At 56.0% G+C, this 26,112-nt stretch overlaps 2 protein-coding genes across 2 annotated transcripts; both read left to right on the top strand.

Annotated features, from left to right (window-relative positions):
- Nucleotides 1–18,304: 18,304 nt before the first annotated feature.
- Nucleotides 18,305–19,048, top strand: LOC138414239 (uncharacterized). Its single transcript, XM_069541290.1, has one exon. The coding sequence runs from the start codon at nucleotides 18,305–18,307 to the stop codon at nucleotides 19,046–19,048; it is 744 nt and encodes a 247-aa protein (XP_069397391.1).
- Nucleotides 19,049–21,330: 2,282 nt separating this feature from the next.
- LOC138414238 (uncharacterized) lies at nucleotides 21,331–22,452 on the top strand. Its single transcript, XM_069541289.1, has one exon. The coding sequence runs from the start codon at nucleotides 21,331–21,333 to the stop codon at nucleotides 22,450–22,452; it is 1,122 nt and encodes a 373-aa protein (XP_069397390.1).
- The last annotated feature ends 3,660 nt before the right edge of the window (nucleotides 22,453–26,112 follow it).

Below are 26,112 nucleotides of genomic sequence, written 5' to 3'. Positions count from 1 at the left end.
CCAGCTTCATAGCTGCGCTCCTACAGGTATCCTCAGTGGTTTCTGATTACCTCAAGGAGACACAACGGGAGGAACAGGGCCCTTCCGTGGAGGCCCTTCTGGGCACAGGGACCTCTGCGTGGGATCTACTGGGTAAGTATGGCAGTACCTTAGGTAGGCCTCAGTGACCAAGGCTCTCTGGCTCACGCCTAGCTGTGTAGAGAAGTGTGGCAAACGTACGTACGGCTCCTCAGGCTGGGCCCACAGCCTAGCTTTCGCTTCTGTGAGAGTGCTGTCCCGAGTCTCTTCCTGGAGCCAGTCGTCAGCGCGGTGCCTTTTGGCACTGCGGTTCTCTTTCAGTCAAGGAGGCCGTTCGACTGACCGGCAAAGGGAGTCCGCCCAGCGCTGCTTTCGCCAGTCTCTCTGACGACTGGGCCACTCAACCCGGGCAACCCAGAGAGGAGTACACTGCCCTAGCTATGAATGTGAAGAGCTGTCTCCAGGGGCCTGCTTACGCTAAGGTTCCTCAGAAGCCAGAGGCCGCCGTTCCGGCACGGAGAGAGGTCATCATGCGAAACTGGTGAACGGGCTCCTAGCCTGTGTGTCCCCAGGAGCGTCGCCGGGTTAAGGCACTCCGTGGTGGAGTATGGCCTCATTGGAGACCCCTGCACGCCCAACTCCCCTGACGTGAAACACTGGAACTTCACCTTGAGGCCTGAGGTCACCTTTCGTTCGGCCGGAGCCGAACCTGGGGTGCCGTGGGAGGAGGTCCTAGAAAGGGATTGCCAGCACGGTTTTCGCTTTGGGAGAGCACGCAGCCTCGGCCCACAACGACGGTCCTGCCGTGCAGAGACGTCGGGCCGCTGGTGCTGTTCCAGGCAGCTTTGAAGCCAAGCGCAAGGCGCCTCCAAACGGGGAGAAAGCGTACTCTCCCCTCCGCGTCCCACGTTCAAGCTGAATGACGCAGCATGTTTCTCGGAAGGCTCTGCCGAGCTATCTAGTACAAGGGAGAGAGTGCCTGCCTCTGCCGAGAAAGGTTTTGACGTGGGGATTGCTGGACAGGCGGAAGAGCGTTCCCCAGGCCGTGCAAAGTTGAGGCCTTGGTGATTCTGGATGGTCCCAAGGGTCCAGAATTGTCCCTGGGAAAGCTGTCCTCTTCCCTCTTTTTCCGGCTGGAAGTACACCTCCGGCATCCGACTGCCGTTCGGCGACGTCCTGGGGGAGACGCCCTGGTTTCCCTTGTGGCGCACACTGGTGTTTCTCAGAAGAGCCCAAATTCCTCCCTGCGGGTGGGTGGGGGGGCTTGGCACACCAGCATGGAATGTAAGGCTGTTTAGAACTGCGTACCTTGAGGCCGTGTGAAGGCCGCGCGAACGAGAGCTTTCGAGCGAACAGGGCAGCGCTTGGCCATCACCGTTGCACATTCACGGAGCTTAGTCAAACGAACGCGTTTACTTCCTGGGGCTCAAACACAGCCGAGGAGTTGGAAGGCATACGGTGAGGGCCCTTTGACAGTTGTTACAACGAACGTGAGTGCACAGTGTCCCGTGAGATACCTTCCACGGTTGAAGCATTCCGTTAACGCGTGCCCCTCCGCTCCCTCTGGCACTCCGAGGTGTTACTAACGGGGGAAATCTGGACTTTTGCTTGAGGCCGGGGTGGGGCGGGGGGACTCACAATTCTTCTGCCGGCGAGCTCCAGAGCGCTCCTGCTGAAGCTCCCAGCAAGGAACTGAGAGCGGCAGGCCTCACACGAGTCAACTCAGACTTCTTCTGTCACGAGTCAACTCAGACTTCTTATGTGAGGCCTTCCGGCAGCAAAGAGAAGGTGCGCGCGAGGAGCGTGCTTCAGGCAGCTTAGGAGCCGCCACTGTCTCGTCCACCACGGAGGGGAATCAGGTTTGGCCAGGGTCGCCCAGCTTCATAGCTGCGCTCCTACAGGTATCCTCAGTGGTTTCTGATTACCTCAAGGAGACACAACGGGAGGAACAGGGCCCTTCCGTGGAGGCCCTTCTGGGCACAGGGACCTCTGCGTGGGATCTATTGGGTAAGTATGGCAGTACCTTAGGTAGGCCTCAGTGACCAAGGCTCTCTGGCTCACGCCTAGCTGTGTAGAGAAGTGTGGCAAACGTACGTACGGCTCCTCAGGCTGGGCCCACAGCCTAGCTTTCGCTTCTGTGAGAGTGCTGTCCCGAGTCTCTTCCTGGAGCCAGTCGTCAGCGCGGTGCCTTTCGGCACTGCGGTTCTCTTTCAGTCAAGGAGGCCGTTCGACTGACCGGCAAAGGGAGTCCGCCCAGCGCTGCTTTCGCCAGTCTCTCTGACGACTGGGCCACTCAACCCGGGCAACCCAGAGAGGAGTACACTGCCCTAGCTATGAATGTGAAGAGCTGTCTCCAGGGGCCTGCTTACGCTAAGGTTCCTCAGAAGCCAGAGGCCGCCGTTCCGGCACGGAGAGAGGTCATCATGCGAAACTGGTGAACGGGCTCCTAGCCTGTGTGTCCCCAGGAGCGTCGCCGGGTTAAGGCACTCCGTGGTGGAGTATGGCCTCATTGGAGACCCCTGCACGCCCAACTCCCCTGACGTGAAACACTGGAACTTCACCTTGAGGCCTGAGGTCACCTTTCGTTCGGCCGGAGCCGAACCTGGGGTGCCGTGGGAGGAGGTCCTAGAAAGGGATTGCCAGCACGGTTTTCGCTTTGGGAGAGCACGCAGCCTCGGCCCACAACGACGGTCCTGCCGTGCAGAGACGTCAGGCCGCTGGTGCTGTTCCAGGCAGCTTTGAAGCCAAGCGCAAGGCGCCTCCAAACGGGCAGAAAGCGTACTCTCCCCTCCGCGTCCCACGTTCAAGCTGAATGACGCAGCATGTTTCTCGGAAGGCTCTGCCGAGCTATCTAGTACAAGGGAGAGAGTGCCTGCCTCTGCCGAGAAAGGTTTTGACGTGGGGATTGCTGGACAGGCGGAAGAGCGTTCCCCAGGCCGTGCAAAGTTGAGGCCTTGGTGATTCTGGATGGTCCCAAGGGTCCAGAATTGTCCCTGGGAAAGCTGTCCTTTTCCCTCTTTTTCCGGCTGGAAGTACACCTCCGGCATCCGACTGCCGTTCGGCGACGTCCTGGGGGAGACGCCCTGGTTTCCCTTGTGGCGCACACTGGTGTTTCTCAGAAGAGCCCAAATTCCTCCCTGCGGGTGGGTGGGGGGGCTTGGCACACCAGCATGGAATGTAAGGCTGTTTAGAACTGCGTACCTTGAGGCCGTGTGAAGGCCGCGCGAACGAGAGCTTTCGAGCGAACAGGGCAGCGCTTGGCCATCACCGTTGCACATTCACGGAGCTTAGTCAAACGAACGCGTTTACTTCCTGGGGCTCAAACACAGCCGAGGAGTTGGAAGGCATACGGTGAGGGCCCTTTGACAGTTGTTACAACGAACGTGAGTGCACAGTGTCCCGTGAGATACCTTCCACGGTTGAAGCATTCCGTTAACGCGTGCCCCTCCGCTCCCTCTGGCACTCCGAGGTGTTACTAACGGGGGAAATCTGGACTTTTGCTTGAGGCCGGGGTGGGGCGGGGGGACTCACAATTCTTCTGCCGGCGAGCTGCAGAGCGCTCCTGCTGAAGCTCCCAGCAAGGAACTGAGAGCGGCAGGCCTCACACGAGTCAACTCAGACTTCTTCTGTCACGAGTCAACTCAGACTTCTTATGTGAGGCCTTCCGGCAGCAAAGAGAAGGTGCGCGCGAGGAGCGTGCTTCAGGCAGCTTAGGAGCCGCCACTGTCTCGTCCACCACGGAGGGGAATCAGGTTTGGCCAGGGTCGCCCAGCTTCATAGCTGCGCTCCTACAGGTATCCTCAGTGGTTTCTGATTACCTCAAGGAGACACAACGGGAGGAACAGGGCCCTTCCGTGGAGGCCCTTCTGGGCACAGGGACCTCTGCGTGGGATCTACTGGGTAAGTATGGCAGTACCTTAGGTAGGCCTCAGTGACCAAGGCTCTCTGGCTCACGCCTAGCTGTGTAGAGAAGTGTGGCAAACGTACGTACGGCTCCTCAGGCTGGGCCCACAGCCTAGCTTTCGCTTCTGTGAGAGTGCTGTCCCGAGTCTCTTCCTGGAGCCAGTCGTCAGCGCGGTGCCTTTCGGCACTGCGGTTCTCTTTCAGTCAAGGAGGCCGTTCGACTGACCGGCAAAGGGAGTCCGCCCAGCGCTGCTTTCGCCAGTCTCTCTGACGACTGGGCCACTCAACCCGGGCAACCCAGAGAGGAGTACACTGCCCTAGCTATGAATGTGAAGAGCTGTCTCCAGGGGCCTGCTTACGCTAAGGTTCCTCAGAAGCCAGAGGCCGCCGTTCCGGCACGGAGAGAGGTCATCATGCGAAACTGGTGAACGGGCTCCTAGCCTGTGTGTCCCCAGGAGCGTCGCCGGGTTAAGGCACTCCGTGGTGGAGTATGGCCTCATTGGAGACCCCTGCACGCCCAACTCCCCTGACGTGAAACACTGGAACTTCACCTTGAGGCCTGAGGTCACCTTTCGTTCGGCCGGAGCCGAACCTGGGGTGCCGTGGGAGGAGGTCCTAGAAAGGGATTGCCAGCACGGTTTTCGCTTTGGGAGAGCACGCAGCCTCGGCCCACAACGACGGTCCTGCCGTGCAGAGACGTCGGGCCGCTGGTGCTGTTCCAGGCAGCTTTGAAGCCAAGCGCAAGGCGCCTCCAAACGGGGAGAAAGCGTACTCTCCCCTCCGCGTCCCACGTTCAAGCTGAATGACGCAGCATGTTTCTCGGAAGGCTCTGCCGAGCTATCTAGTACAAGGGAGAGAGTGCCTGCCTCTGCCGAGAAAGGTTTTGACGTGGGGATTGCTGGACAGGCGGAAGAGCGTTCCCCAGGCCGTGCAAAGTTGAGGCCTTGGTGATTCTGGATGGTCCCAAGGGTCCAGAATTGTCCCTGGGAAAGCTGTCCTTTTCCCTCTTTTTCCGGCTGGAAGTACACCTCCGGCATCCGACTGCCGTTCGGCGACGTCCTGCGGGAGACACCCTGGTTTCCCTTGTGGCGCACACTGGTGTTTCTCAGAAGAGCCCAAATTCCTCCCTGCGGGTGGGTGGGGGGGCTTGGCACACCAGCATGGAATGTAAGGCTGTTTAGAACTGCGTACCTTGAGGCCGTGTGAAGGCCGCGCGAACGAGAGCTTTCGAGCGAACAGGGCAGCGCTTGGCCATCACCGTTGCACATTCACGGAGCTTAGTCAAACGAACGCGTTTACTTCCTGGGGCTCAAACACAGCCGAGGAGTTGGAAGGCATACAGTGAGGGCCCTTTGACAGTTGTTACAACGAACGTGAGTGCACAGTGTCCCGTGAGATACCTTCCACGGTTGAAGCATTCCGTTAACGCGAGCCCCTCCGCTCCCTCTGGCACTCCGAGGTGTTACTAACGGGGGAAATCTGGACTTTTGCTTGAGGCCGGGGTGGGGCGGGGGGACTCACAATTCTTCTGCCGGCGAGCTCCAGAGCGCTCCTGCTGAAGCTCTCAGCAAGGAACTGAGAGCGGCAGGCCTCACACGAGTCAACTCAGACTTCTTCTGTCACGAGTCAACTCAGACTTCTTATGTGAGGCCTTCCGGCAGCAAAGAGAAGGTGCGCGCGAGGAGCGTGCTTCAGGCAGCTTAGGAGCCGCCACTGTCTCGTCCACCACGGAGGGGAATCAGGTTTGGCCAGGGTCGCCCAGCTTCATAGCTGCGCTCCTACAGGTATCCTCAGTGGTTTCTGATTACCTCAAGGAGGCACAACGGGAGGAACAGGGCCCTTCCGTGGAGGCCCTTCTGGGCACAGGAACCTCTGCGTGGGATCTACTGGGTAAGTATGGCAGTACCTTAGGTAGGCCTCAGTGACCAAGGCTCTCTGGCTCACGCCTAGCTGTGTAGAGAAGTGTGGCAAACGTACGTACGGCTCCTCAGGCTGGGCCCACAGCCTAGCTTTCGCTTCTGTGAGAGTGCTGTCCCGAGTCTCTTCCTGGAGCCAGTCGTCAGCGCGGTGCCTTTTGGCACTGCGGTTCTCTTTCAGTCAAGGAGGCCGTTCGACTGACCGGCAAAGGGAGTCCGCCCAGCGCTGCTTTCGCCAGTCTCTCTGACGACTGGGCCACTCAACCCGGGCAACCCAGAGAGGAGTACACTGCCCTAGCTATGAATGTGAAGAGCTGTCTCCAGGGGCCTGCTTACGCTAAGGTTCCTCAGAAGCCAGAGGCCGCCGTTCCGGCACGGAGAGAGGTCATCATGCGAAACTGGTGAACGGGCTCCTAGCCTGTGTGTCCCCAGGAGCGTCGCCGGGTTAAGGCACTCCGTGTTGGAGCATGGCCTCATTGGAGACCCCTGCACGCCCAACTCCCCTGACGTGAAACACTGGAACTTCACCTTGAGGCCTGAGGTCACCTTTCGTTCGGCCGGAGCCGAACCTGGGGTGCCGTGGGAGGAGGTCCTAGAAAGGGATTGCCAGCACGGTTTTCGCTTTGGGAGAGCACGCAGCCTCGGCCCACAACGACGGTCCTGCCGTGCAGAGACGTCGTGCCGCTCGTGCTGTTCCAGGCAGCTTTGAAGCCAAGCGCAAGGCGCCTCCAAACGGGCAGAAAGCGTACTCTCCCCTCCGCGTCCCACGTTCAAGCTGAATGACGCAGCATGTTTCTCGGAAGGCTCTGCCGAGCTATCTAGTACAAGGGAGAGAGTGCCTGCCTCTGCCGAGAAAGGTTTTGACGTGGGGATTGCTGGACAGGCGGAAGAGCGTTCCCCAGGCCGTGCAAAGTTGAGGCCTTGGTGATTCTGGATGGTCCCAAGGGTCCAGAATTGTCCCTGGGAAAGCTGTCCTTTTCCCTCTTTTTCCGGCTGGAAGTACACCTCCGGCATCCGACTGCCGTTCGGCGACGTCCTGCGGGAGACGCCCTGGTTTCCCTTGTGGCGCACACCGGTGTTTCTCAGAAGAGCCCAAATTCCTCCCTGCGGGTGGGTGGGGGGGCTTGGCACACCAGCATGGAATGTAAGGCTGTTTAGAACTGCGTACCTTGAGGCCGTGTGAAGGCCGCGCGAACGAGAGCTTTCGAGCGAACAGGGCAGCGCTTGGCCATCACCGTTGCACATTCACGGAGCTTAGTCAAACGAACGCGTTTACTTCCTGGGGCTCAAACACAGCCGAGGAGTTGGAAGGCATACGGTGAGGGCCCTTTGACAGTTGTTACAACGAACGTGAGTGCACAGTGTCCCGTGAGATACCTTCCACGGTTGAAGCATTCCGTTAACGCATGCCCCTCCGCTCCCTCTGGCACTCCGAGGTGTTACTAACGGGGGAAATCTGGACTTTTGCTTGAGGCCGGGGTGGGGCGGGGGGACTCACAATTCTTCTGCCGGCGAGCTCCAGAGCGCTCCTGCTGAAGCTCCCAGCAAGGAACTGAGAGCGGCAGGCCTCACACGAGTCAACTCAGACTTCTTCTGTCACGAGTCAACTCAGACTTCTTATGTGAGGCCTTCCGGCAGCAAAGAGAAGGTGCGCGCGAGGAGCGTGCTTCAGGCAGCTTAGGAGCCGCCACTGTCTCGTCCACCACGGAGGGGAATCAGGTTTGGCCAGGGTCGCCCAGCTTCATAGCTGCGCTCCTACAGGTATCCTCAGTGGTTTCTGATTACCTCAAGGAGACACAACGGGAGGAACAGGGCCCTTCCGTGGAGGCCCTTCTGGGCACAGGGACCTCTGCGTGGGATCTACTGGGTAAGTATGGCAGTACCTTAGGTAGGCCTCAGTGACCAAGGCTCTCTGGCTCACGCCTAGCTGTGTAGAGAAGTGTGGCAAACGTACGTACGGCTCCTCAGGCTGGGCCCACAGCCTAGCTTTCGCTTCTGTGAGAGTGCTGTCCCGAGTCTCTTCCTGGAGCCAGTCGTCAGCGCGGTGCCTTTTGGCACTGCGGTTCTCTTTCAGTCAAGGAGGCCGTTCGACTGACCGGCAAAGGGAGTCCGCCCAGCGCTGCTTTCGCCAGTCTCTCTGACGACTGGGCCACTCAACCCGGGCAACCCAGAGAGGAGTACACTGCCCTAGCTATGAATGTGAAGAGCTGTCTCCAGGGGCCTGCTTACGCTAAGGTTCCTCAGAAGCCAGAGGCCGCCGTTCCGGCACGGAGAGAGGTCATCATGCGAAACTGGTGAACGGGCTCCTAGCCTGTGTGTCCCCAGGAGCGTCGCCGGGTTAAGGCACTCCGTGGTGGAGTATGGCCTCATTGGAGACCCCTGCACGCCCAACTCCCCTGACGTGAAACACTGGAACTTCACCTTGAGGCCTGAGGTCACCTTTCGTTCGGCCGGAGCCGAACCTGGGGTGCCGTGGGAGGAGGTCCTAGAAAGGGATTGCCAGCACGGTTTTCGCTTTGGGAGAGCACGCAGCCTCGGCCCACAACGACGGTCCTGCCGTGCAGAGACGTCGGGCCGCTGGTGCTGTTCCAGGCAGCTTTGAAGCCAAGCGCAAGGCGCCTCCAAACGGGGAGAAAGCGTACTCTCCCCTCCGCGTCCCACGTTCAAGCTGAATGACGCAGCATGTTTCTCGGAAGGCTCTGCCGAGCTATCTAGTACAAGGGAGAGAGTGCCTGCCTCTGCCGAGAAAGGTTTTGACGTGGGGATTGCTGGACAGGCGGAAGAGCGTTCCCCAGGCCGTGCAAAGTTGAGGCCTTGGTGATTCTGGATGGTCCCAAGGGTCCAGAATTGTCCCTGGGAAAGCTGTCCTTTTCCCTCTTTTTCCGGCTGGAAGTACACCTCCGGCATCCGACTGCCGTTCGGCGACGTCCTGGGGGAGACGCCCTGGTTTCCCTTGTGGCGCACACCGGTGTTTCTCAGAAGAGCCCAAATTCCTCCCTGCGGTTGGGTGGGGGGGCTTGGCACACCAGCATGGAATGTAAGGCTGTTTAGAACTGCGTACCTTGAGGCCGTGTGAAGGCCGAGCGAACGAGAGCTTTCGAGCGAACAGGGCAGCGCTTGGCCATCACCGTTGCACATTCACGGAGCTTAGTCAAACGAACGCGTTTACTTCCTGGGGCTCAAACACAGCCGAGGAGTTGGAAGGCATACAGTGAGGGCCCTTTGACAGTTGTTACAACGAACGTGAGTGCACAGTGTCCCGTGAGATACCTTCCACGGTTGAAGCATTCCGTTAACGCGTGCCCCTCCGCTCCCTCTGGCACTCCGAGGTGTTACTAACGGGGGAAATCTGGACTTTTGCTTGAGGCCGGGGTGGGGCGGGGGGACTCACAATTCTTCTGCCGGCGAGCTCCAGAGCGCTCCTGCTGAAGCTCCCAGCAAGGAACTGAGAGCGGCAGGCCTCACACGAGTCAACTCAGACTTCTTCTGTCACGAGTCAACTCAGACTTCTTATGTGAGGCCTTCCGGCAGCAAAGAGAAGGTGCGCGCGAGGAGCGTGCTTCAGGCAGCTTAGGAGCCGCCACTGTCTCGTCCACCACGGAGGGGAATCAGGTTTGGCCAGGGTCGCCCAGCTTCATAGCTGCGCTCCTACAGGTATCCTCAGTGGTTTCTGATTACCTCAAGGAGACACAACGGGAGGAACAGGGCCCTTCCGTGGAGGCCCTTCTGGGCACAGGGACCTCTGCGTGGGATCTATTGGGTAAGTATGGCAGTACCTTAGGTAGGCCTCAGTGACCAAGGCTCTCTGGCTCACGCCTAGCTGTGTAGAGAAGTGTGGCAAACGTACGTACGGCTCCTCAGGCTGGGCCCACAGCCTAGCTTTCGCTTCTGTGAGAGTGCTGTCCCGAGTCTCTTCCTGGAGCCAGTCGTCAGCGCGGTGCCTTTTGGCACTGCGGTTCTCTTTCAGTCAAGGAGGCCGTTCGACTGACCGGCAAAGGGAGTCCGCCCAGCGCTGCTTTCGCCAGTCTCTCTGACGACTGGGCCACTCAACCCGGGCAACCCAGAGAGGAGTACACTGCCCTAGCTATGAATGTGAAGAGCTGTCTCCAGGGGCCTGCTTACGCTAAGGTTCCTCAGAAGCCAGAGGCCGCCGTTCCGGCACGGAGAGAGGTCATCATGCGAAACTGGTGAACGGGCTCCTAGCCTGTGTGTCCCCAGGAGCGTCGCCGGGTTAAGGCACTCCGTGGTGGAGTATGGCCTCATTGGAGACCCCTGCACGCCCAACTCCCCTGACGTGAAACACTGGAACTTCACCTTGAGGCCTGAGGTCACCTTTCGTTCGGCCGGAGCCGAACCTGGGGTGCCGTGGGAGGAGGTCCTAGAAAGGGATTGCCAGCACGGTTTTCGCTTTGGGAGAGCACGCAGCCTCGGCCCACAACGACGGTCCTGCCGTGCAGAGACGTCGGGCCGCTAGTGCTGTTCCAGGCAGCTTTGAAGCCAAGCGCAAGGCGCCTCCAAACGGGGAGAAAGCGTACTCTCCCCTCCGCGTCCCACGTTCAAGCTGAATGACGCAGCATGTTTCTCGGAAGGCTCTGCCGAGCTATCTAGTACAAGGGAGAGAGTGCCTGCCTCTGCCGAGAAAGGTTTTGACGTGGGGATTGCTGGACAGGCGGAAGGGCGTTCCCCAGGCCGTGCAAAGTTGAGGCCTTGGTGATTCTGGATGGTCCCAAGGGTCCAGAATTGTCCCTGGGAAAGCTGTCCTCTTCCCTCTTTTTCCGGCTGGAAGTACACCTCCGGCATCCGACTGCCGTTCGGCGACGTCCTGGGGGAGACGCCCTGGTTTCCCTTGTGGCGCACACCGATGTTTCTCAGAAGAGCCCAAATTCCTCCCTGCGGGTGGGTGGGGGGCTTGGCACACCAGCATGGAATGTAAGGCTGTTTAGAACTGCGTACCTTGAGGCCGTGTGAAGGCCGCGCGAACGAGAGCTTTCGAGCGAACAGGGCAGCGCTTGGCCATCACCGTTGCACATTCACGGAGCTTAGTCAAACGAACGCGTTTACTTCCTGGGGCTCAAACACAGCCGAGGAGTTGGAAGGCATACGGTGAGGGCCCTTTGACAGTTGTTACAGCGAACGTGAGTGCACAGTGTCCCGTGAGATACCTTCCACGGTTGAAGCATTCCGTTAACGCGTGCCCCTCCGCTCCCTCTGGCACTCCGAGGTGTTACTAACGGGGGAAATCTGGACTTTTGCTTGAGGCCGGGGTGGGGCGGGGGGACTCACAATTCTTCTGCCGGCGAGCTCCAGAGCGCTCCTGCTGAAGCTCCCAGCAAGGAACTGAGAGCGGCAGGCCTCACACGAGTCAACTCAGACTTCTTCTGTCACGAGTCAACTCAGACTTCTTATGTGAGGCCTTCCGGCAGCAAAGAGAAGGTGCGCGCGAGGAGCGTGCTTCAGGCAGCTTAGGAGCCGCCGCTGTCTCGTCCACCACGGAGGGGAATCAGGTTTGGCCAGGGTCGCCCAGCTTCATAGCTGCGCTCCTACAGGTATCCTCAGTGGTTTCTGATTACCTCAAGGAGACACAACGGGAGGAACAGGGCCCTTCCGTGGAGGCCCTTCTGGGCACAGGGACCTCTGCGTGGGATCTACTGGGTAAGTATGGCAGTACCTTAGGTAGGCCTCAGTGACCAAGGCTCTCTGGCTCACGCCTAGCTGTGTAAAGAAGTGTGGCAAACGTACGTACGGCTCCTCAGGCTGGGCCCACAGCCTAGCTTTCGCTTCTGTGAGAGTGCTGTCCCGAGTCTCTTCCTGGAGCCAGTCGTCAGCGCGGTGCCTTTCGGCACTGCAGTTCTCTTTCAGTCAAGGAGGCCGTTCGACTGACCGGCAAAGGGAGTCCGCCCAGCGCTGCTTTCGCCAGTCTCTCTGACGACTGGGCCACTCAACCCGGGCAACCCAGAGAGGAGTACACTGCCCTAGCTATGAATGTGAAGAGCTGTCTCCAGGGGCCTGCTTACGCTAAGGTTCCTCAGAAGCCAGAGGCCGCCGTTCCGGCACGGAGAGAGGTCATCATGCGAAACTGGTGAACGGGCTCCTAGCCTGTGTGTCCCCAGGAGCGTCGCCGGGTTAAGGCACTCCGTGGTGGAGTATGGCCTCATTGGAGACCCCTGCACGCCCAACTCCCCTGACGTGAAACACTGGAACTTCACCTTGAGGCCTGAGGTCACCTTTCGTTCGGCCGGAGCCGAACCTGGGGTGCCGTGGGAGGAGGTCCTAGAAAGGGATTGCCAGCACGGTTTTCGCTTTGGGAGAGCACGCAGCCTCGGCCCACAACGACGGTCCTGCCGTGCAGAGACGTCGGGCCGCTAGTGCTGTTCCAGGCAGCTTTGAAGCCAAGCGCAAGGCGCCTCCAAACGGGCAGAAAGCGTACTCTCCCCTCCGCGTCCCACGTTCAAGCTGAATGACGCAGCATGTTTCTCGGAAGGCTCTGCCGAGCTATCTAGTACAAGGGAGAGAGTGCCTGCCTCTGCCGAGAAAGGTTTTGACGTGGGGATTGCTGGACAGGCGGAAGAGCGTTCCCCAGGCCGTGCAAAGTTGAGGCCTTGGTGATTCTGGATGGTCCCAAGGGTCCAGAATTGTCCCTGGGAAAGCTGTCCTCTTCCCTCTTTTTCCGGCTGGAAGTACACCTCCGGCATCCGACTGCCGTTCGGCGACGTCCTGCGGGAGACGCCCTGGTTTCCCTTGTGGCGCACACTGGTGTTTCTCAGAAGAGCCCAAATTCCTCCCTGCGGGTGGGTGGGGGGGCTTGGCACACCAGCATGGAATGTAAGGCTGTTTAGAACTGCGTACCTTGAGGCCGTGTGAAGGCCGCGCGAACGAGAGCTTTCGAGCGCACAGGGCAGCGCTTCGCCATCACCGTTGCACATTCACGGAGCTTAGTCAAACGAACGCGTTTACTTCCTGGGGCTCAAACACAGCCGAGGAGTTGGAAGGCATAGAGTGAGGGCCCTTTGACAGTTGTTACAACGAACGTGAGTGCACAGTGTCCCGTGAGATACCTTCCACGGTTGAAGCATGCCGTTAACGCGTGCCCCTCCGCTCCCTCTGGCACTCCGAGGTGTTACTAACGGGGGAAATCTGGACTTTTGCTTGAGGCCGGGGTGGGGCGGGGGGACTCACAATTCTTCTGCCGGCGAGCTCCAGAGCGCTCCTGCTGAAGCTCCCAGCAAGGACCTGAGAGCGGCAGGCCTCACACGAGTCAACTCAGACTTCTTCTGTCACGAGTCAACTCAGACTTCTTATGTGAGGCCTTCCGGCAGCAAAGAGAAGGTGCGCGCGAGGAGCGTGCTTCAGGCAGCTTAGGAGCCGCCGCTGTCTCGTCCACCATGGAGGGGAATCAGGTTTGGCCAGGGTCGCCCAGCTTCATAGCTGCGCTCCTACAGGTATCCTCAGTGGTTTCTGATTACCTCAAGGAGACACAACGGGAGGAACAGGGCCCTTCCGTGGAGGCCCTTCTGGGCACAGGGACCTCTGCGTGGGATCTACTGGGTAAGTATGGCAGTACCTTAGGTAGGCCTCAGTGACCAAGGCTCTCTGGCTCACGCCTAGCTGTGTAGAGAAGTGTGGCAAACGTACGTACGGCTCCTCAGGCTGGGCCCACAGCCTAGCTTTCGCTTCTGTGAGAGTGCTGTCCCGAGTCTCTTCCTGGAGCCAGTCGTCAGCGCGGTGCCTTTCGGCACTGCAGTTCTCTTTCAGTCAAGGAGGCCGTTCGACTGACCGGCAAAGGGAGTCCGCCCAGCGCTGCTTTCGCCAGTCTCTCTGACGACTGGGCCACTCAACCCGGGCAACCCAGAGAGGAGTACACTGCCCTAGCTATGAATGTGAAGAGCTGTCTCCAGGGGCCTGCTTACGCTAAGGTTCCTCAGAAGCCAGAGGCCGCCGTTCCGGCACGGAGAGAGGTCATCATGCGAAACTGGTGAACGGGCTCCTAGCCTGTGTGTCCCCAGGAGCGTCGCCGGGTTAAGGCACTCCGTGGTGGAGTATGGCCTCATTGGAGACCCCTGCACGCCCAACTCCCCTGACGTGAAACACTGGAACTTCACCTTGAGGCCTGAGGTCACCTTTCGTTCGGCCGGAGCCGAACCTGGGGTGCCGTGGGAGGAGGTCCTAGAAAGGGATTGCCAGCACGGTTTTCGCTTTGGGAGAGCACGCAGCCTCGGCCCACAACGACGGTCCTGCCGTGCAGAGACGTCGGGCCGCTAGTGCTGTTCCAGGCAGCTTTGAAGCCAAGCGCAAGGCGCCTCCAAACGGGGAGAAAGCGTACTCTCCCCTCCGCGTCCCACGTTCAAGCTGAATGACGCAGCATGTTTCTCGGAAGGCTCTGCCGAGCTATCTAGTACAAGGGAGAGAGTGCCTGCCTCTGCCGAGAAAGGTTTTGACGTGGGGATTGCTGGACAGGCGGAAGAGCGTTCCCCAGGCCGTGCAAAGTTGAGGCCTTGGTGATTCTGGATGGTCCCAAGGGTCCAGAATTGTCCCTGGGAAAGCTGTCCTCTTCCCTCTTTTTCCGGCTGGAAGTACACCTCCGGCATCCGACTGCCGTTCGGCGACGTCCTGGGGGAGACGCCCTGGTTTCCCTTGTGGCGCACACTGGTGTTTCTCAGAAGAGCCCAAATTCCTCCCTGCGGGTGGGTGGGGGGGCTTGGCACACCAGCATGGAATGTAAGGCTGTTTAGAACTGCGTACCTTGAGGCCGTGTGAAGGCCGCGCGAACGAGAGCTTTCGAGCGAACAGGGCAGCGCTTGGCCATCACCGTTGCACATTCACGGAGCTTAGTCAAACGAACGCGTTTACTTCCTGGGGCTCAAACACAGCCGAGGAGTTGGAAGGCATACAGTGAGGGCCCTTTGACAGTTGTTACAACGAACGTGAGTGCACAGTGTCCCGTGAGATACCTTCCACGGTTGAAGCATGCCGTTAACGCGTGCCCCTCCGCTCCCTCTGGCACTCCGAGGTGTTACTAACGGGGGAAATCTGGACTTTTGCTTGAGGCCGGGGTGGGGCGGGGGGACTCACAATTCTTCTGCCGGCGAGCTCCAGAGCGCTCCTGCTGAAGCTCCCAGCAAGGAACTGAGAGCGGCAGGCCTCACACGAGTCAACTCAGACTTCTTCTGTCACGAGTCAACTCAGACTTCTTATGTGAGGCCTTCCGGCAGCAAAGAGAAGGTGCGCGCGAGGAGCGTGCTTCAGGCAGCTTAGGAGCCGCCACTGTCTCGTCCACCACGGAGGGGAATCAGGTTTGGCCAGGGTCGCCCAGCTTCATAGCTGCGCTCCTACAGGTATCCTCAGTGGTTTCTGATTACCTCAAGGAGACACAACGGGAGGAACAGGGCCCTTCCGTGGAGGCCCTTCTGGGCACAGGGACCTCTGCGTGGGATCTACTGGGTAAGTATGGCAGTACCTTAGGTAGGCCTCAGTGACCAAGGCTCTCTGGCTCACGCCTAGCTGTGTAGAGAAGTGTGGCAAACGTACGTACGGCTCCTCAGGCTGGGCCCACAGCCTAGCTTTCGCTTCTGTGAGAGTGCTGTCCCGAGTCTCTTCCTGGAGCCAGTCGTCAGCGCGGTGCCTTTCGGCAGTGCGGTTCTCTTTCAGTCAAGGAGGCTGTTCGACTGACCGGCAAAGGGAGTCCGCCCAGCGCTGCTTTCGCAGTCTCTCTGACGACTGGGCCACTCAACCCGGGCAACCCAGAGAGGAGTACACTGCCCTAGCTATGAATGTGAAGAGCTGTCTCCAGGGGCCTGCTTACGCTAAGGTTCCTCAGAAGCCAGAGGCCGCCGTTCCGGCACGGAGAGAGGTCATCATGCGAAACTGGTGAACGGGCTCCTAGCCTGTGTGTCCCCAGGAGCGTCGCCGGGTTAAGGCACTCCGTGGTGGAGTATGGCCTCATTGGAGACCCCTGCACGCCCAACTCCCCTGACGTGAAACACTGGAACTTCACCTTGAGGCCTGAGGTCACCTTTCGTTCGGCCGGAGCCGAACCTGGGGTGCCGTGGGAGGAGGTCCTAGAAAGGGATTGCCAGCACGGTTTTCGCTTTGGGAGAGCACGCAGCCTCGGCCCACAACGACGGTCCTGCCGTGCAGAGACGTCGGGCCGCTAGTGCTGTTCCAGGCAGCTTTGAAGCCAAGCGCAAGGCGCCTCCAAACGGGCAGAAAGCGTACTCTCCCCTCCGCGTCCCACGTTCAAGCTGAATGACGCAGCATGTTTCTCGGAAGGCTCTGCCGAGCTATCTAGTACAAGGGAGAGAGTGCCTGCCTCTGCCGAGAAAGGTTTTGACGTGGGGATTGCTGGACAGGCGGAAGAGCGTTCCCCAGGCCGTGCAAAGTTGAGGCCTTGGTGATTCTGGATGGTCCCAAGGGTCCAGAATTGTCCCTGGGAAAGCTGTCCTTTTCCCTCTTTTTCCGGCTGGAAGTACACCTCCGGCATCCGACTGCCGTTCGGCGACGTCCTGGGGGAGACGCCCTGGTTTCCCTTGTGGCGCACACTGGTGTTTCTCAGAAGAGCCCAAATTCCTCCCTGCGGGTGGGTGGGGGGCTTGGCACACCAGCATGGAATGTAAGGCTGTTTAGAACTGCGTACCTCGAGGCCGTGTGACTGCCGCGCGAACGAGAGCTTTCGAGCGAACAGGGCAGCGCTTGGCCATCACCGTTGCACATTCACGGAGCTTAGTCAAAGGAACGCATTTACTACCTGGGGCCCAGACACAGCTGAGGAGTTGGAAGGCATACAGTGAGTGCCCTTTGACAGTTGTTACAACGAATGTGAGTGCACAGTGTCTCGTGAAATACCTTCCACGGTTGAAGCATTCCGTTAACGCGTGCCCCTCCGCTCCCTCTGGCACTCCGAGGTGTTACTAACGGGGGAAATCTGGACTTTTGCTTGAGGCCGGGGTGGGGCGGGGGGACTCACAATTCTTCTGCCGGCGAGCTCCAGAGCGCTCCTGCTGAAGCTCCCAGCAAGGAACTGAGAGCGGCAGACCTCACCACGAGTCAACTCAGACTTCTTCTGTCACGAGTCAACTGAGACTTCTTAAAGTGAGGCCTTCCGGCAGCAAAGCGAAGGTGCGCACGAGGAGTGTGCTTCAGGCAGCTTAGGACCCGCCACTGTCTCGTCTACCACGGAGGGGAATCAGGTTTGCCCAGGGTCGCCCAGTTTCAAAGCTGAGCTCACGTAGTTATCCTCAGTGGTTTCTGATTACCTCAAGGAAACACATGGGAGGAACAAGGCCCTTCCATGGAGGCCCTTTTGGGCACAGGGACCTCTGCGTTGGATCTACTGGGTAAGTATGGCAGTACCTTAGATAGGCCTCAGTGACCAAGGCTGTCGTCTGACTCATGTCTTAGCTGTGTTAAGTGTGGAAAACGTGCTTTTCCTCAGGCTGGGTCCGCAGCCTAGCTTTCGCTTCTGTGAGAGTGCTGTCCCGAATCTCCTCCTGGAGCCAGTCGTCAGCACGGTGTCTTTTGGCACTGCAGTTCTCTTTCAGTCAAGGAGGCCGTGCAACTGGCAAAGGGAGTCTCTGCAGCACTGCCTTCTCGAGGCTCTTTGACGACTGGGGCGCTCAACCCAGGCAAGCCAGAGAGCAGTACGTTGCCCTTGCTATGAATGTGAAGAGCTTTCTCCAGGGGCCTGTTTAGGCTAAGGTTCCTCAGAAGTCAGGAGCCGCCGTTCCGGCACGGAACGCAGTCTCCATTGCTCTCACCATCACACACACCATCGCACGCTCCATCGCACTCACCATCTCACTCACTATCACTCTCACGATAGCACTCACCATCGCTCTCACCATCGCACACACCATCTGACTCACCATTAAATGGACCATCGCACGCAGCATCACTGTCGCCGTCGCACTCACCATAGCTCTCACCATTGTTCTCACCATCGAACTCATCATCGCACTCGCCATCGCACTCACCATCACTCTCACAATCGTACTTATCGCACTTATCAGCTCTCTCACTGTGGCAGCCGCCATCACTCTCATTATCGCTCTCCCCATCACACTCACCCTCCCAGTCACCATCGCACTCACCATCGCACTCACCATCGCACTCACCATCACATTCGCCATTGCACTCACCATCGCTCCAACCATCGCACTCAAAATCGCTCTCACCGTCACACACAGCATAGCACTCACCATCGCTCTCACCATCGCCTCACCCTCGCTCTCATCATCACTCTCACCATCGTTCTCAACATCACACTCACCATCGCTCTCACCAACGCATTCACCCTCGCAGTAACCATCGATCTCACCATCGCACTAACCATTGTTCTCACAATTGCACTCATCATCACCCTCACCATCGCACTAAACTTCGCTCTCAACATCTCTCTCACCATCACACTCATCACCGCACTCATCATCACACGGAGCATCGCTCGCAGTCTCGCTATCTCCATCACACTGACCATGACTCTCATCATTGCTCTCATAATTGCACTCATCATCGCACTCACCACCACTGTCACCACTGCTCTCACGATCGCACTCACCATCGCTGTCACCATCGGTCTCAACGTTGCAATCATCATCGCACACGCCATTGCTCTCACTATCATGCACACCATCGCACTCACCATCACATGCACCATCCCACTCACCATCGCTCTCACCATCGCTCTCAAGATCTCTCTCACCATCGCACACACCTTTGCAATCACAATCACTTTCAACATCGCTCTCACTATCACTGTCAGCATCGCACTGCCTATCGCACTCTCCATCACTCTCACCATCACACACACCATTGTACGCTCCATCGCACTCACCATCTCACTCACCATCACTCTCACGATAGCACTCACCATCGCTCTCACCATCACTCTCAACACCGCACTCACCATCGCACCTACCATTGCACTTACCATCGCTCTCACCATCACTCTCACCATCACACTCAACATCGCTCTCAACATCGCACTCACCATCGCTCTCACCATCGCACATGCCATCGCACTCACCATTGCTCTCACCATCGCTCCCACCATCACACTCAAATTTGCACTCACCGTCGCTCTCAATACCACTCTCAAGATCACACTCGGCATTGCACTGTCCATTGCATGCACCGTGTCACGCACCATCACATGGACCATCGAAAGCAGCATCGCTCTCACCCTCGGACTCATATCCCTCTCACCATCACACTCATAATCATACACACCATTGCTCTCACCATCGCACTCACCATCGCTCTCACCATCACTCTCATCATCACACTCACCATTGCTCTCACCATCGCACTTACCATCTTCTCACCATAAGACTCACAGTCGCACTCACAATCGCACACATCTTTGCACTCACATTCGCTTTCACCATCACTCTCACCATTGCACTCCCCATTGCACTCACCATAGCATGCACTGTGGCACACACTGTCACGTGCTCCGTCACACGCTCTAACACTCTCACCATCGCTCTCAACATCGCACTCACCATGTCTGTCACCATGGTTCTCACCATCACACTCTCCATCATACTCACAATCGCTCTCAAAATTGCTCTCACCATCACACTCAGCCAAGCACTCTCCATCGCATGCACCATCACACGCGCTTTCGCTCTCATGCTCACTCTCACCGTCCCAATCACCGTCGCACCCACCATCATGTGCACTGCCGTATCACACTCATCACTGCACTCACCACTGCACTCACCGTTACTCTCAGCATCACTCTAACCATCACACTTATCCTCGCTCTCACCATCGGTCTCACCATGGCGCTCACCAAAGCTCGCAGCATGGCACGCACCAACGTACTCACCATCGTACTCACCATCACTCTCACCATCGCTCTCACCATGACTCTCACCCGCACACTCACGATCACTCTCACCCTCGCACTCAACATCACACTCGCCATCGCACTCAACATTGCTCTCACCATCGCACTCAACATTGCTCTCATGATCGCTCTCACCATCGCACCCAGCAAATCACTCACCATCACTCTCACCATCGCCTCACCATCGCTCTCATCATCACTCTCACCATCGTTCTCACCAATACACTCACCCTCGCAGTCACCATCGATCTCACCATCGCACTCACCATTGCTCTCACACTCGCACTCATCATCGCTCTCACCATCGCACTCACGATCGCTTTCACGATTGTTCTTATTATCGCGCTCAGCATGGCATTCTGTATTGCACGCAACATCGCAGGCACCATTGGTCTCACCCTCAAATTATCCATCGCACTCAACTTTGCTCTCACTGTCGCACTCACCGTTGCACTCACTGTCTCACAAACTGTCGCATGCACCATGTCCCACATTTTTGCACGTAACATCGCATGCACTATCACTCTCAGCATTGCATTGAACATTGCACTCACCATCACTCTCACCATCACACTCATCATCCCTCGCACCATCACATGCACCATCGGTCTCACCATCACACTCAGCATCACACTCAGCATCGCTCTCACCATCGTACTCACCATCGCTCTCACCATCACACGCACCATCGCTCTCAACATCGCACTCACTGTTGAATTCACCATGGCTCTCACTATTGCACCCACCATCTCACTCACCATCGCTCTCACCATCACAATCACCATCACACTCATCATCACACTCTAGATCGCTCTAACCATCGAACTCAGCATCGCACACTCCATCTCACGAACCATCGCACACACCATGGCTCTCATCCTTGCACTCACTGTCGCACTCAACATTGTTCTCATGGTTGCACTACACATTGAACTCACCATTACACACACTGTTGTACGCACAGTGTTACACACTGTCGCGTGCACCGTCACATGCACTATCTGTTTCACCAAAGCACTGAACATCACACTCACCATCACTCTCTCCAACACACTCACGATAGCTGGCACCATCACATGCACCATCGCACTCAGCCTCGCACTCATCATTGCACTCACAATTGCTTTCACCATCTCTCTCACCATCTCACTCAACATCCCAGTCTCCATCGCACACACTCTCACCCACACCTTCGAATTCACAATCGCTTTCACCATCACTCTCATCATCGCTGTCACCATCGCACTAACCATCGCACTCTCCATTGCTCTAACGATTGCATGCACAATCGTGCACACCATCGCACTCACCTTCACACTCGCCATCTCTTTCCCCATCATGCTCACCATCTGACTCACCATCACACTCACCATCACACGCACTTTGGCACTAACAATCACTTTTACAATCGCACTCACCATCGCTCTCAAGATCGCTCCCGATATCACACTCGGCATCGCACTCTCCATCGCATGCACCCTGGCATGCACCATCACACGGACAGTTGCACGCAGCTTCACTCTCACAATCACACTCACCATCACTCTCACAATCACCATCATCATCGCACTCACCATCGTTCTCACCATTGCTCTCACCTTTGTTCTCACCATTGCTTTCACCATCGCACTCCACGTCTCACTCACTATGGCTCTCATCATCGGTCTCACCATCGCCCTCAACATCACACTGACCATCGCACACACTATCGCACTCATCATCACTCTCACCATTGCACTCTCCGTTGCTCTCACCATCGCACTCACCATCGAACACACCATAGCTCTCAGCATCACACTCACCAACGCAGTCACCATCGCACTCAGCATCACACGGATCATTGCACGCAACATTGATGTCACCCTCACACTCGCCATCACCCTCACTATCGCTCTCCACATCGGACTGATCGTTGCACCCTCCATCACCATGACTCTCATCATTGCTCTCATAATTGCACTCATCATTGCACTCACCACCACTCTCACCATTGCTATCACGATCGCACTCACCATCGGTCTCAACGTCGCACTCACCATCGCACGCGCCACTGCTCTCACTATCACGCACACCATCACACTCACCATCACATGCACCATCCCACTCACCATCGCACTCACCATCGCTCTCAAGATCTCCCTCACCATCGCACACACCTTTGCAATCACAATCACTTTCAACATCGCTCTCACTCTCACTGTCAGCATCGCACTGCCTATCGCACTCTCCATCGCTCTCACCATCACACACACCATCGCACGCTCCATCGCACTCACGATCTCACTCACCATCACTCTCACGACAGCACTCACCATCGCTCTCACCATCACACACACCATCTCACTCACCATTAAATGGACCATCGCACGCAGCATCACTGTCACCGTCGCACTTACCATAGCTCTCACCATTGTTCTCACCATCGCACTCATCATCGCTCTCACCATCACTCTCAACATCGCACTCACCATCGCACCTACCATTGCACTTACCATCGCTCTCACCATCACTCTCACCATCACACTCAACATCGCTCTCAACATCGCACTCACCATCGCACATGCCATCGCACTCACCATCGCTCTCACCATCGCTCCCACCACCACACTCAAAATTGCCCTCACCGTCGCTCTCAATACCACTCTCAAGATCACACTCGGCATTGCACTGTCCATTGCATGCACCGTGTCATGCATCATCACATGGACCATCGAAAGCAGCATCGCTCTCACCCTCAGACTCACATCACTCTCACCATCGCACTCATAATCGTACACACCATCGCTCTCACCTTAGCTCTCACCATAGCACTCACCGTCGCTCTCACCATCACTCTCATCATCACACTCACCATTGCTCTCACCATCGCACTTACCATCTTCTCACCATAAGACTCACAGTCACACTCACAATCGCACACATCTTTGCACTCACATTCGCTTTCACCATCACTCTCACCATTGCACTCCCCATTGCACTCACCATAGCACTCACTGGGGCACACACTGTCACGTGCTCCGTCACACGCTCTAACACTCTCACCATCGCTCTCAACATTGCACTCACCATGTCTGTCACCATGGTTCTCACCATCACACTCTGCATCATACTCACAATCGCTCTCAAAATTGCTCTCACCATCACACTCAGCCAAGCACTCTCCATCGCATGCACCATCACACGCGCTTTCCCTCTCATGCTCACTCTCACCGTCCCAATCACCGTCGCACCCACCATCATGTGCACTGCCGTATCACACTCATTATTGCACTCACCACCGCACTCACCGTTACTCTCAGCATCATTCTAACCATCACACTTATCCTCGCTCTCACCATCGGTCTCACCATGGCGCTCACCAAAGCTCGCAGCATGGCACACACCAACGTACTCACCATCGTACTCACCATCACTCTCACCATCGCTCTCACCATGACTCTCACCCGCACACTCACGATCACTCTCACCCTCGCACTCAACATCACACTCGCCATCGCACTCACCATCACACTCACCATCACTCTCAAGATCACTCTCACCATCACACTCAGTGTCACACTCAGCATCATCCTCACCATTGCTCTCACCATCGCAGTCACCATAGCTCTCATCATCGCACTCACCATTGCTCTCAAGATTGCTCTCACCATCACACTCAACATCGAACTCACCATCACTTTCACCATCGCTCTCACCATCACAGTCACCATCGCTCTCACCATCGCCTCACCATCACTCTCAAGATCACTCTCACCAGCACTCTCACCATCGCTCTCATCATCGCACTGAACGTCGCACTCACCATTGCTCTCACCATCTCAGCCAACACCGCACGCACCACTGCAGGCATCATCGCACTCATGATAGCTCACCCCATCACTTTCAGCATCGCACTCACCATGTCTCTCACCATTGCACTCACCATTGCACTCACCATCACTCTCTATATCACTCTGACCATCATAGTAAGCATCCCACACTCCATCACTCTCACAATTGCACTCACCATCACACTCACCATCGTTCTCACCATCACACTCACCGTGTTTCGCACCATCGCACACACCATTGCCCTCAACATCCCACTCATCATTGTACTCATCATTGCTCTCACCATCGCACTCACCTTCTCTCTCTCCATTGAACTCACCATTGTTCTGAACATCTTAATCATCATCGCACTCAACATCGATCTCACCACCATCTCACCATCGCATGCTCCATCGCACTCACCATTCAATGCACCATCGCTCACACCCTCACACTCTCCGTTGCAGTCACAATCGCAGTCACCATCGCACTCACCTTTGCTCTCACCATCGCACTCACCATTGCACTCACCATCACTCTCGATATCGCTCTGACCATCGCAGTAAGCATCCCACTCTCCATCGCTCTCACAATTGCACTCTTGAGAATGATGTTTTCCTATGTGCCACTTGAAAATCCTCTTTTAATAGCTGCCTGGTCCTTTCTAAAGCTTAATTACTAGAGTCTTGAAAGTAAGTGTATTTAAAGGACTACCCCAAAATCATTATGTTAAATTTTAAAATGTATCTGGACATCTGAAGAGACTTCACAGTGTTTGGTAAACACTGGCTCCCTGCTAAGTATTCAATAAATAATTGTTTGGTTATTGAGACTTTAGTAGACACTGTTGATGCTGTCAACTACAATTGACACTCACCATTGGGACTTGCCATCTACCTCTACAAGGATTAAACCATGTGCTGCTGCAGCTGCTGATTTTCAACACCTCCCTGAAAGGAGTTCAGGGTGAAGAACTGAAATGAGGCACTCTGTGCTCTGGGAAAACCTGGCAGAACAGGTCTTCAGATAGTTAGATATTGTCAGGAGCTGATTTTATGAGCCCAAATCTTGTATCTCCTCATATTTAGAAAAACACTAAAATTCTTCATGGTGATGTCTGCTCCTCATGACTAGCAGTAACTTTCATGAGACTAACAGAAACGTTCTACAAAAAATATGTGCTTGATTGCATGTATTTCCCCTTCACCAAAATCACATATATACTGACCTTCCTCCCTAACTTTTTGAAGCAGTTTCTCAGAGCTATCTGAAATATTGTCTCCTGGGCTTCAGTTCTCATTTTGCCCCAAATGAAACTTAACTCGCAACTCTCACATTGTGCATTTTTTAAAGTCGACAGTTATGGCGACCACGAAGGAAGAGACAGAGTGAACTCCTCTCCTTTGCCTGAACTCTACAAGGATCGGGAGGCTTGGTACAAGCAGAGGTCCCTTGCATCCATCTGTCTCCTCAGAGAGTCCAGATGAATTTGGATCTCTTCTGTTTCTCGGATCTCCCGTATTGGTTGATGATCCTGAGTTTTATTTGGCAGTATAGCAGGTACCTGCCTCCTCCCAGTGGAAAGATACTGGGCAGGGGGTTCCTGGTTGAAAGATACCAGGGAAATACCCACCCAGTGGAAAGATAGTGGGTGGGCCTTGGTTGAAAGATACTGGGGAATACCCACCCAGGTGAAAGATACTGGGGTGGGGGAGGCTGGTTGAAAGATACCAGGGTTTGTTCAGTTGTAGGAGACTGAGTGGTCTGCACTGAGTGGTTAAGTAATTTGTTGATCTGACGCTTTTTCTCAATTTGGCTGCCTTAATAGAATTTGTAGGGATAAAAGTGGAGATATTACATTAAAGCTTTTGCTCTGAAGAAAAGGGACAAGACACCTCCCGGCCGGTTACAGCTTTCTCAGGTGACTGAGAAATATACAGGAGTGGTGGAGGCAGAGTCCTCATACTGTGCAGTGGTCCCATAGGGAAACCCACTCATTAATTAAAATACTTGCTCATCCAGGGTTCACAGGTAAGAATTGGCCATTCAGTGATTTGAGCACCAGTGGTGTTCTTAGACCGTCAAAAGGAGAAACAGAGAAGTAAGAGGGCTGGAACAACTCTAGGGTGATGCCTAGAGGAGTTAAGCTCACAAGAAGCACACAATTTCACTAGTGTTTTTATCCCTGACAAATTCAACTTTAAAATGGGAAATAGAGACTTTCAAACAGAAACAAGGGGCGTCAGAAATCCAGCCTCTGACTAACACTCCAGCCAGGTTCATATACATACAAAAACTCATACTTGCAAGTACCTACTTAATTGGGGAACTTATACTAAAGGAGATCTCAACTTAAAATGACCAAATTGCATTTCTTTTGATATTCCAAAATTAATATTTTGCACACACAGAAAAAAGCCAGCCATAAAATCAAACAGACTGAATAGAATGCTTACTAGGATCTTCTAAAAGAAGAAATGATAGAGTAACTTCTTTGCATGAAACCAACAATTAATTACTTGAAACTATATCAGACCAACTTTGCAGAACCATTAAAAAGAAAGAAAAGGGGGTATCTACAAAAATTATGAACCAATTGCGCCAATTAGGTACTCAATG

This window comes from Delphinus delphis, chromosome 13 (assembly GCF_949987515.2).
Source record: "Delphinus delphis chromosome 13, mDelDel1.2, whole genome shotgun sequence".
NCBI lineage: Eukaryota > Metazoa > Chordata > Mammalia > Artiodactyla > Delphinidae > Delphinus > Delphinus delphis.
Note: the sequence above shows the minus strand (reverse complement) of the source record. Positions and strands in the feature narration are given on the sequence as shown.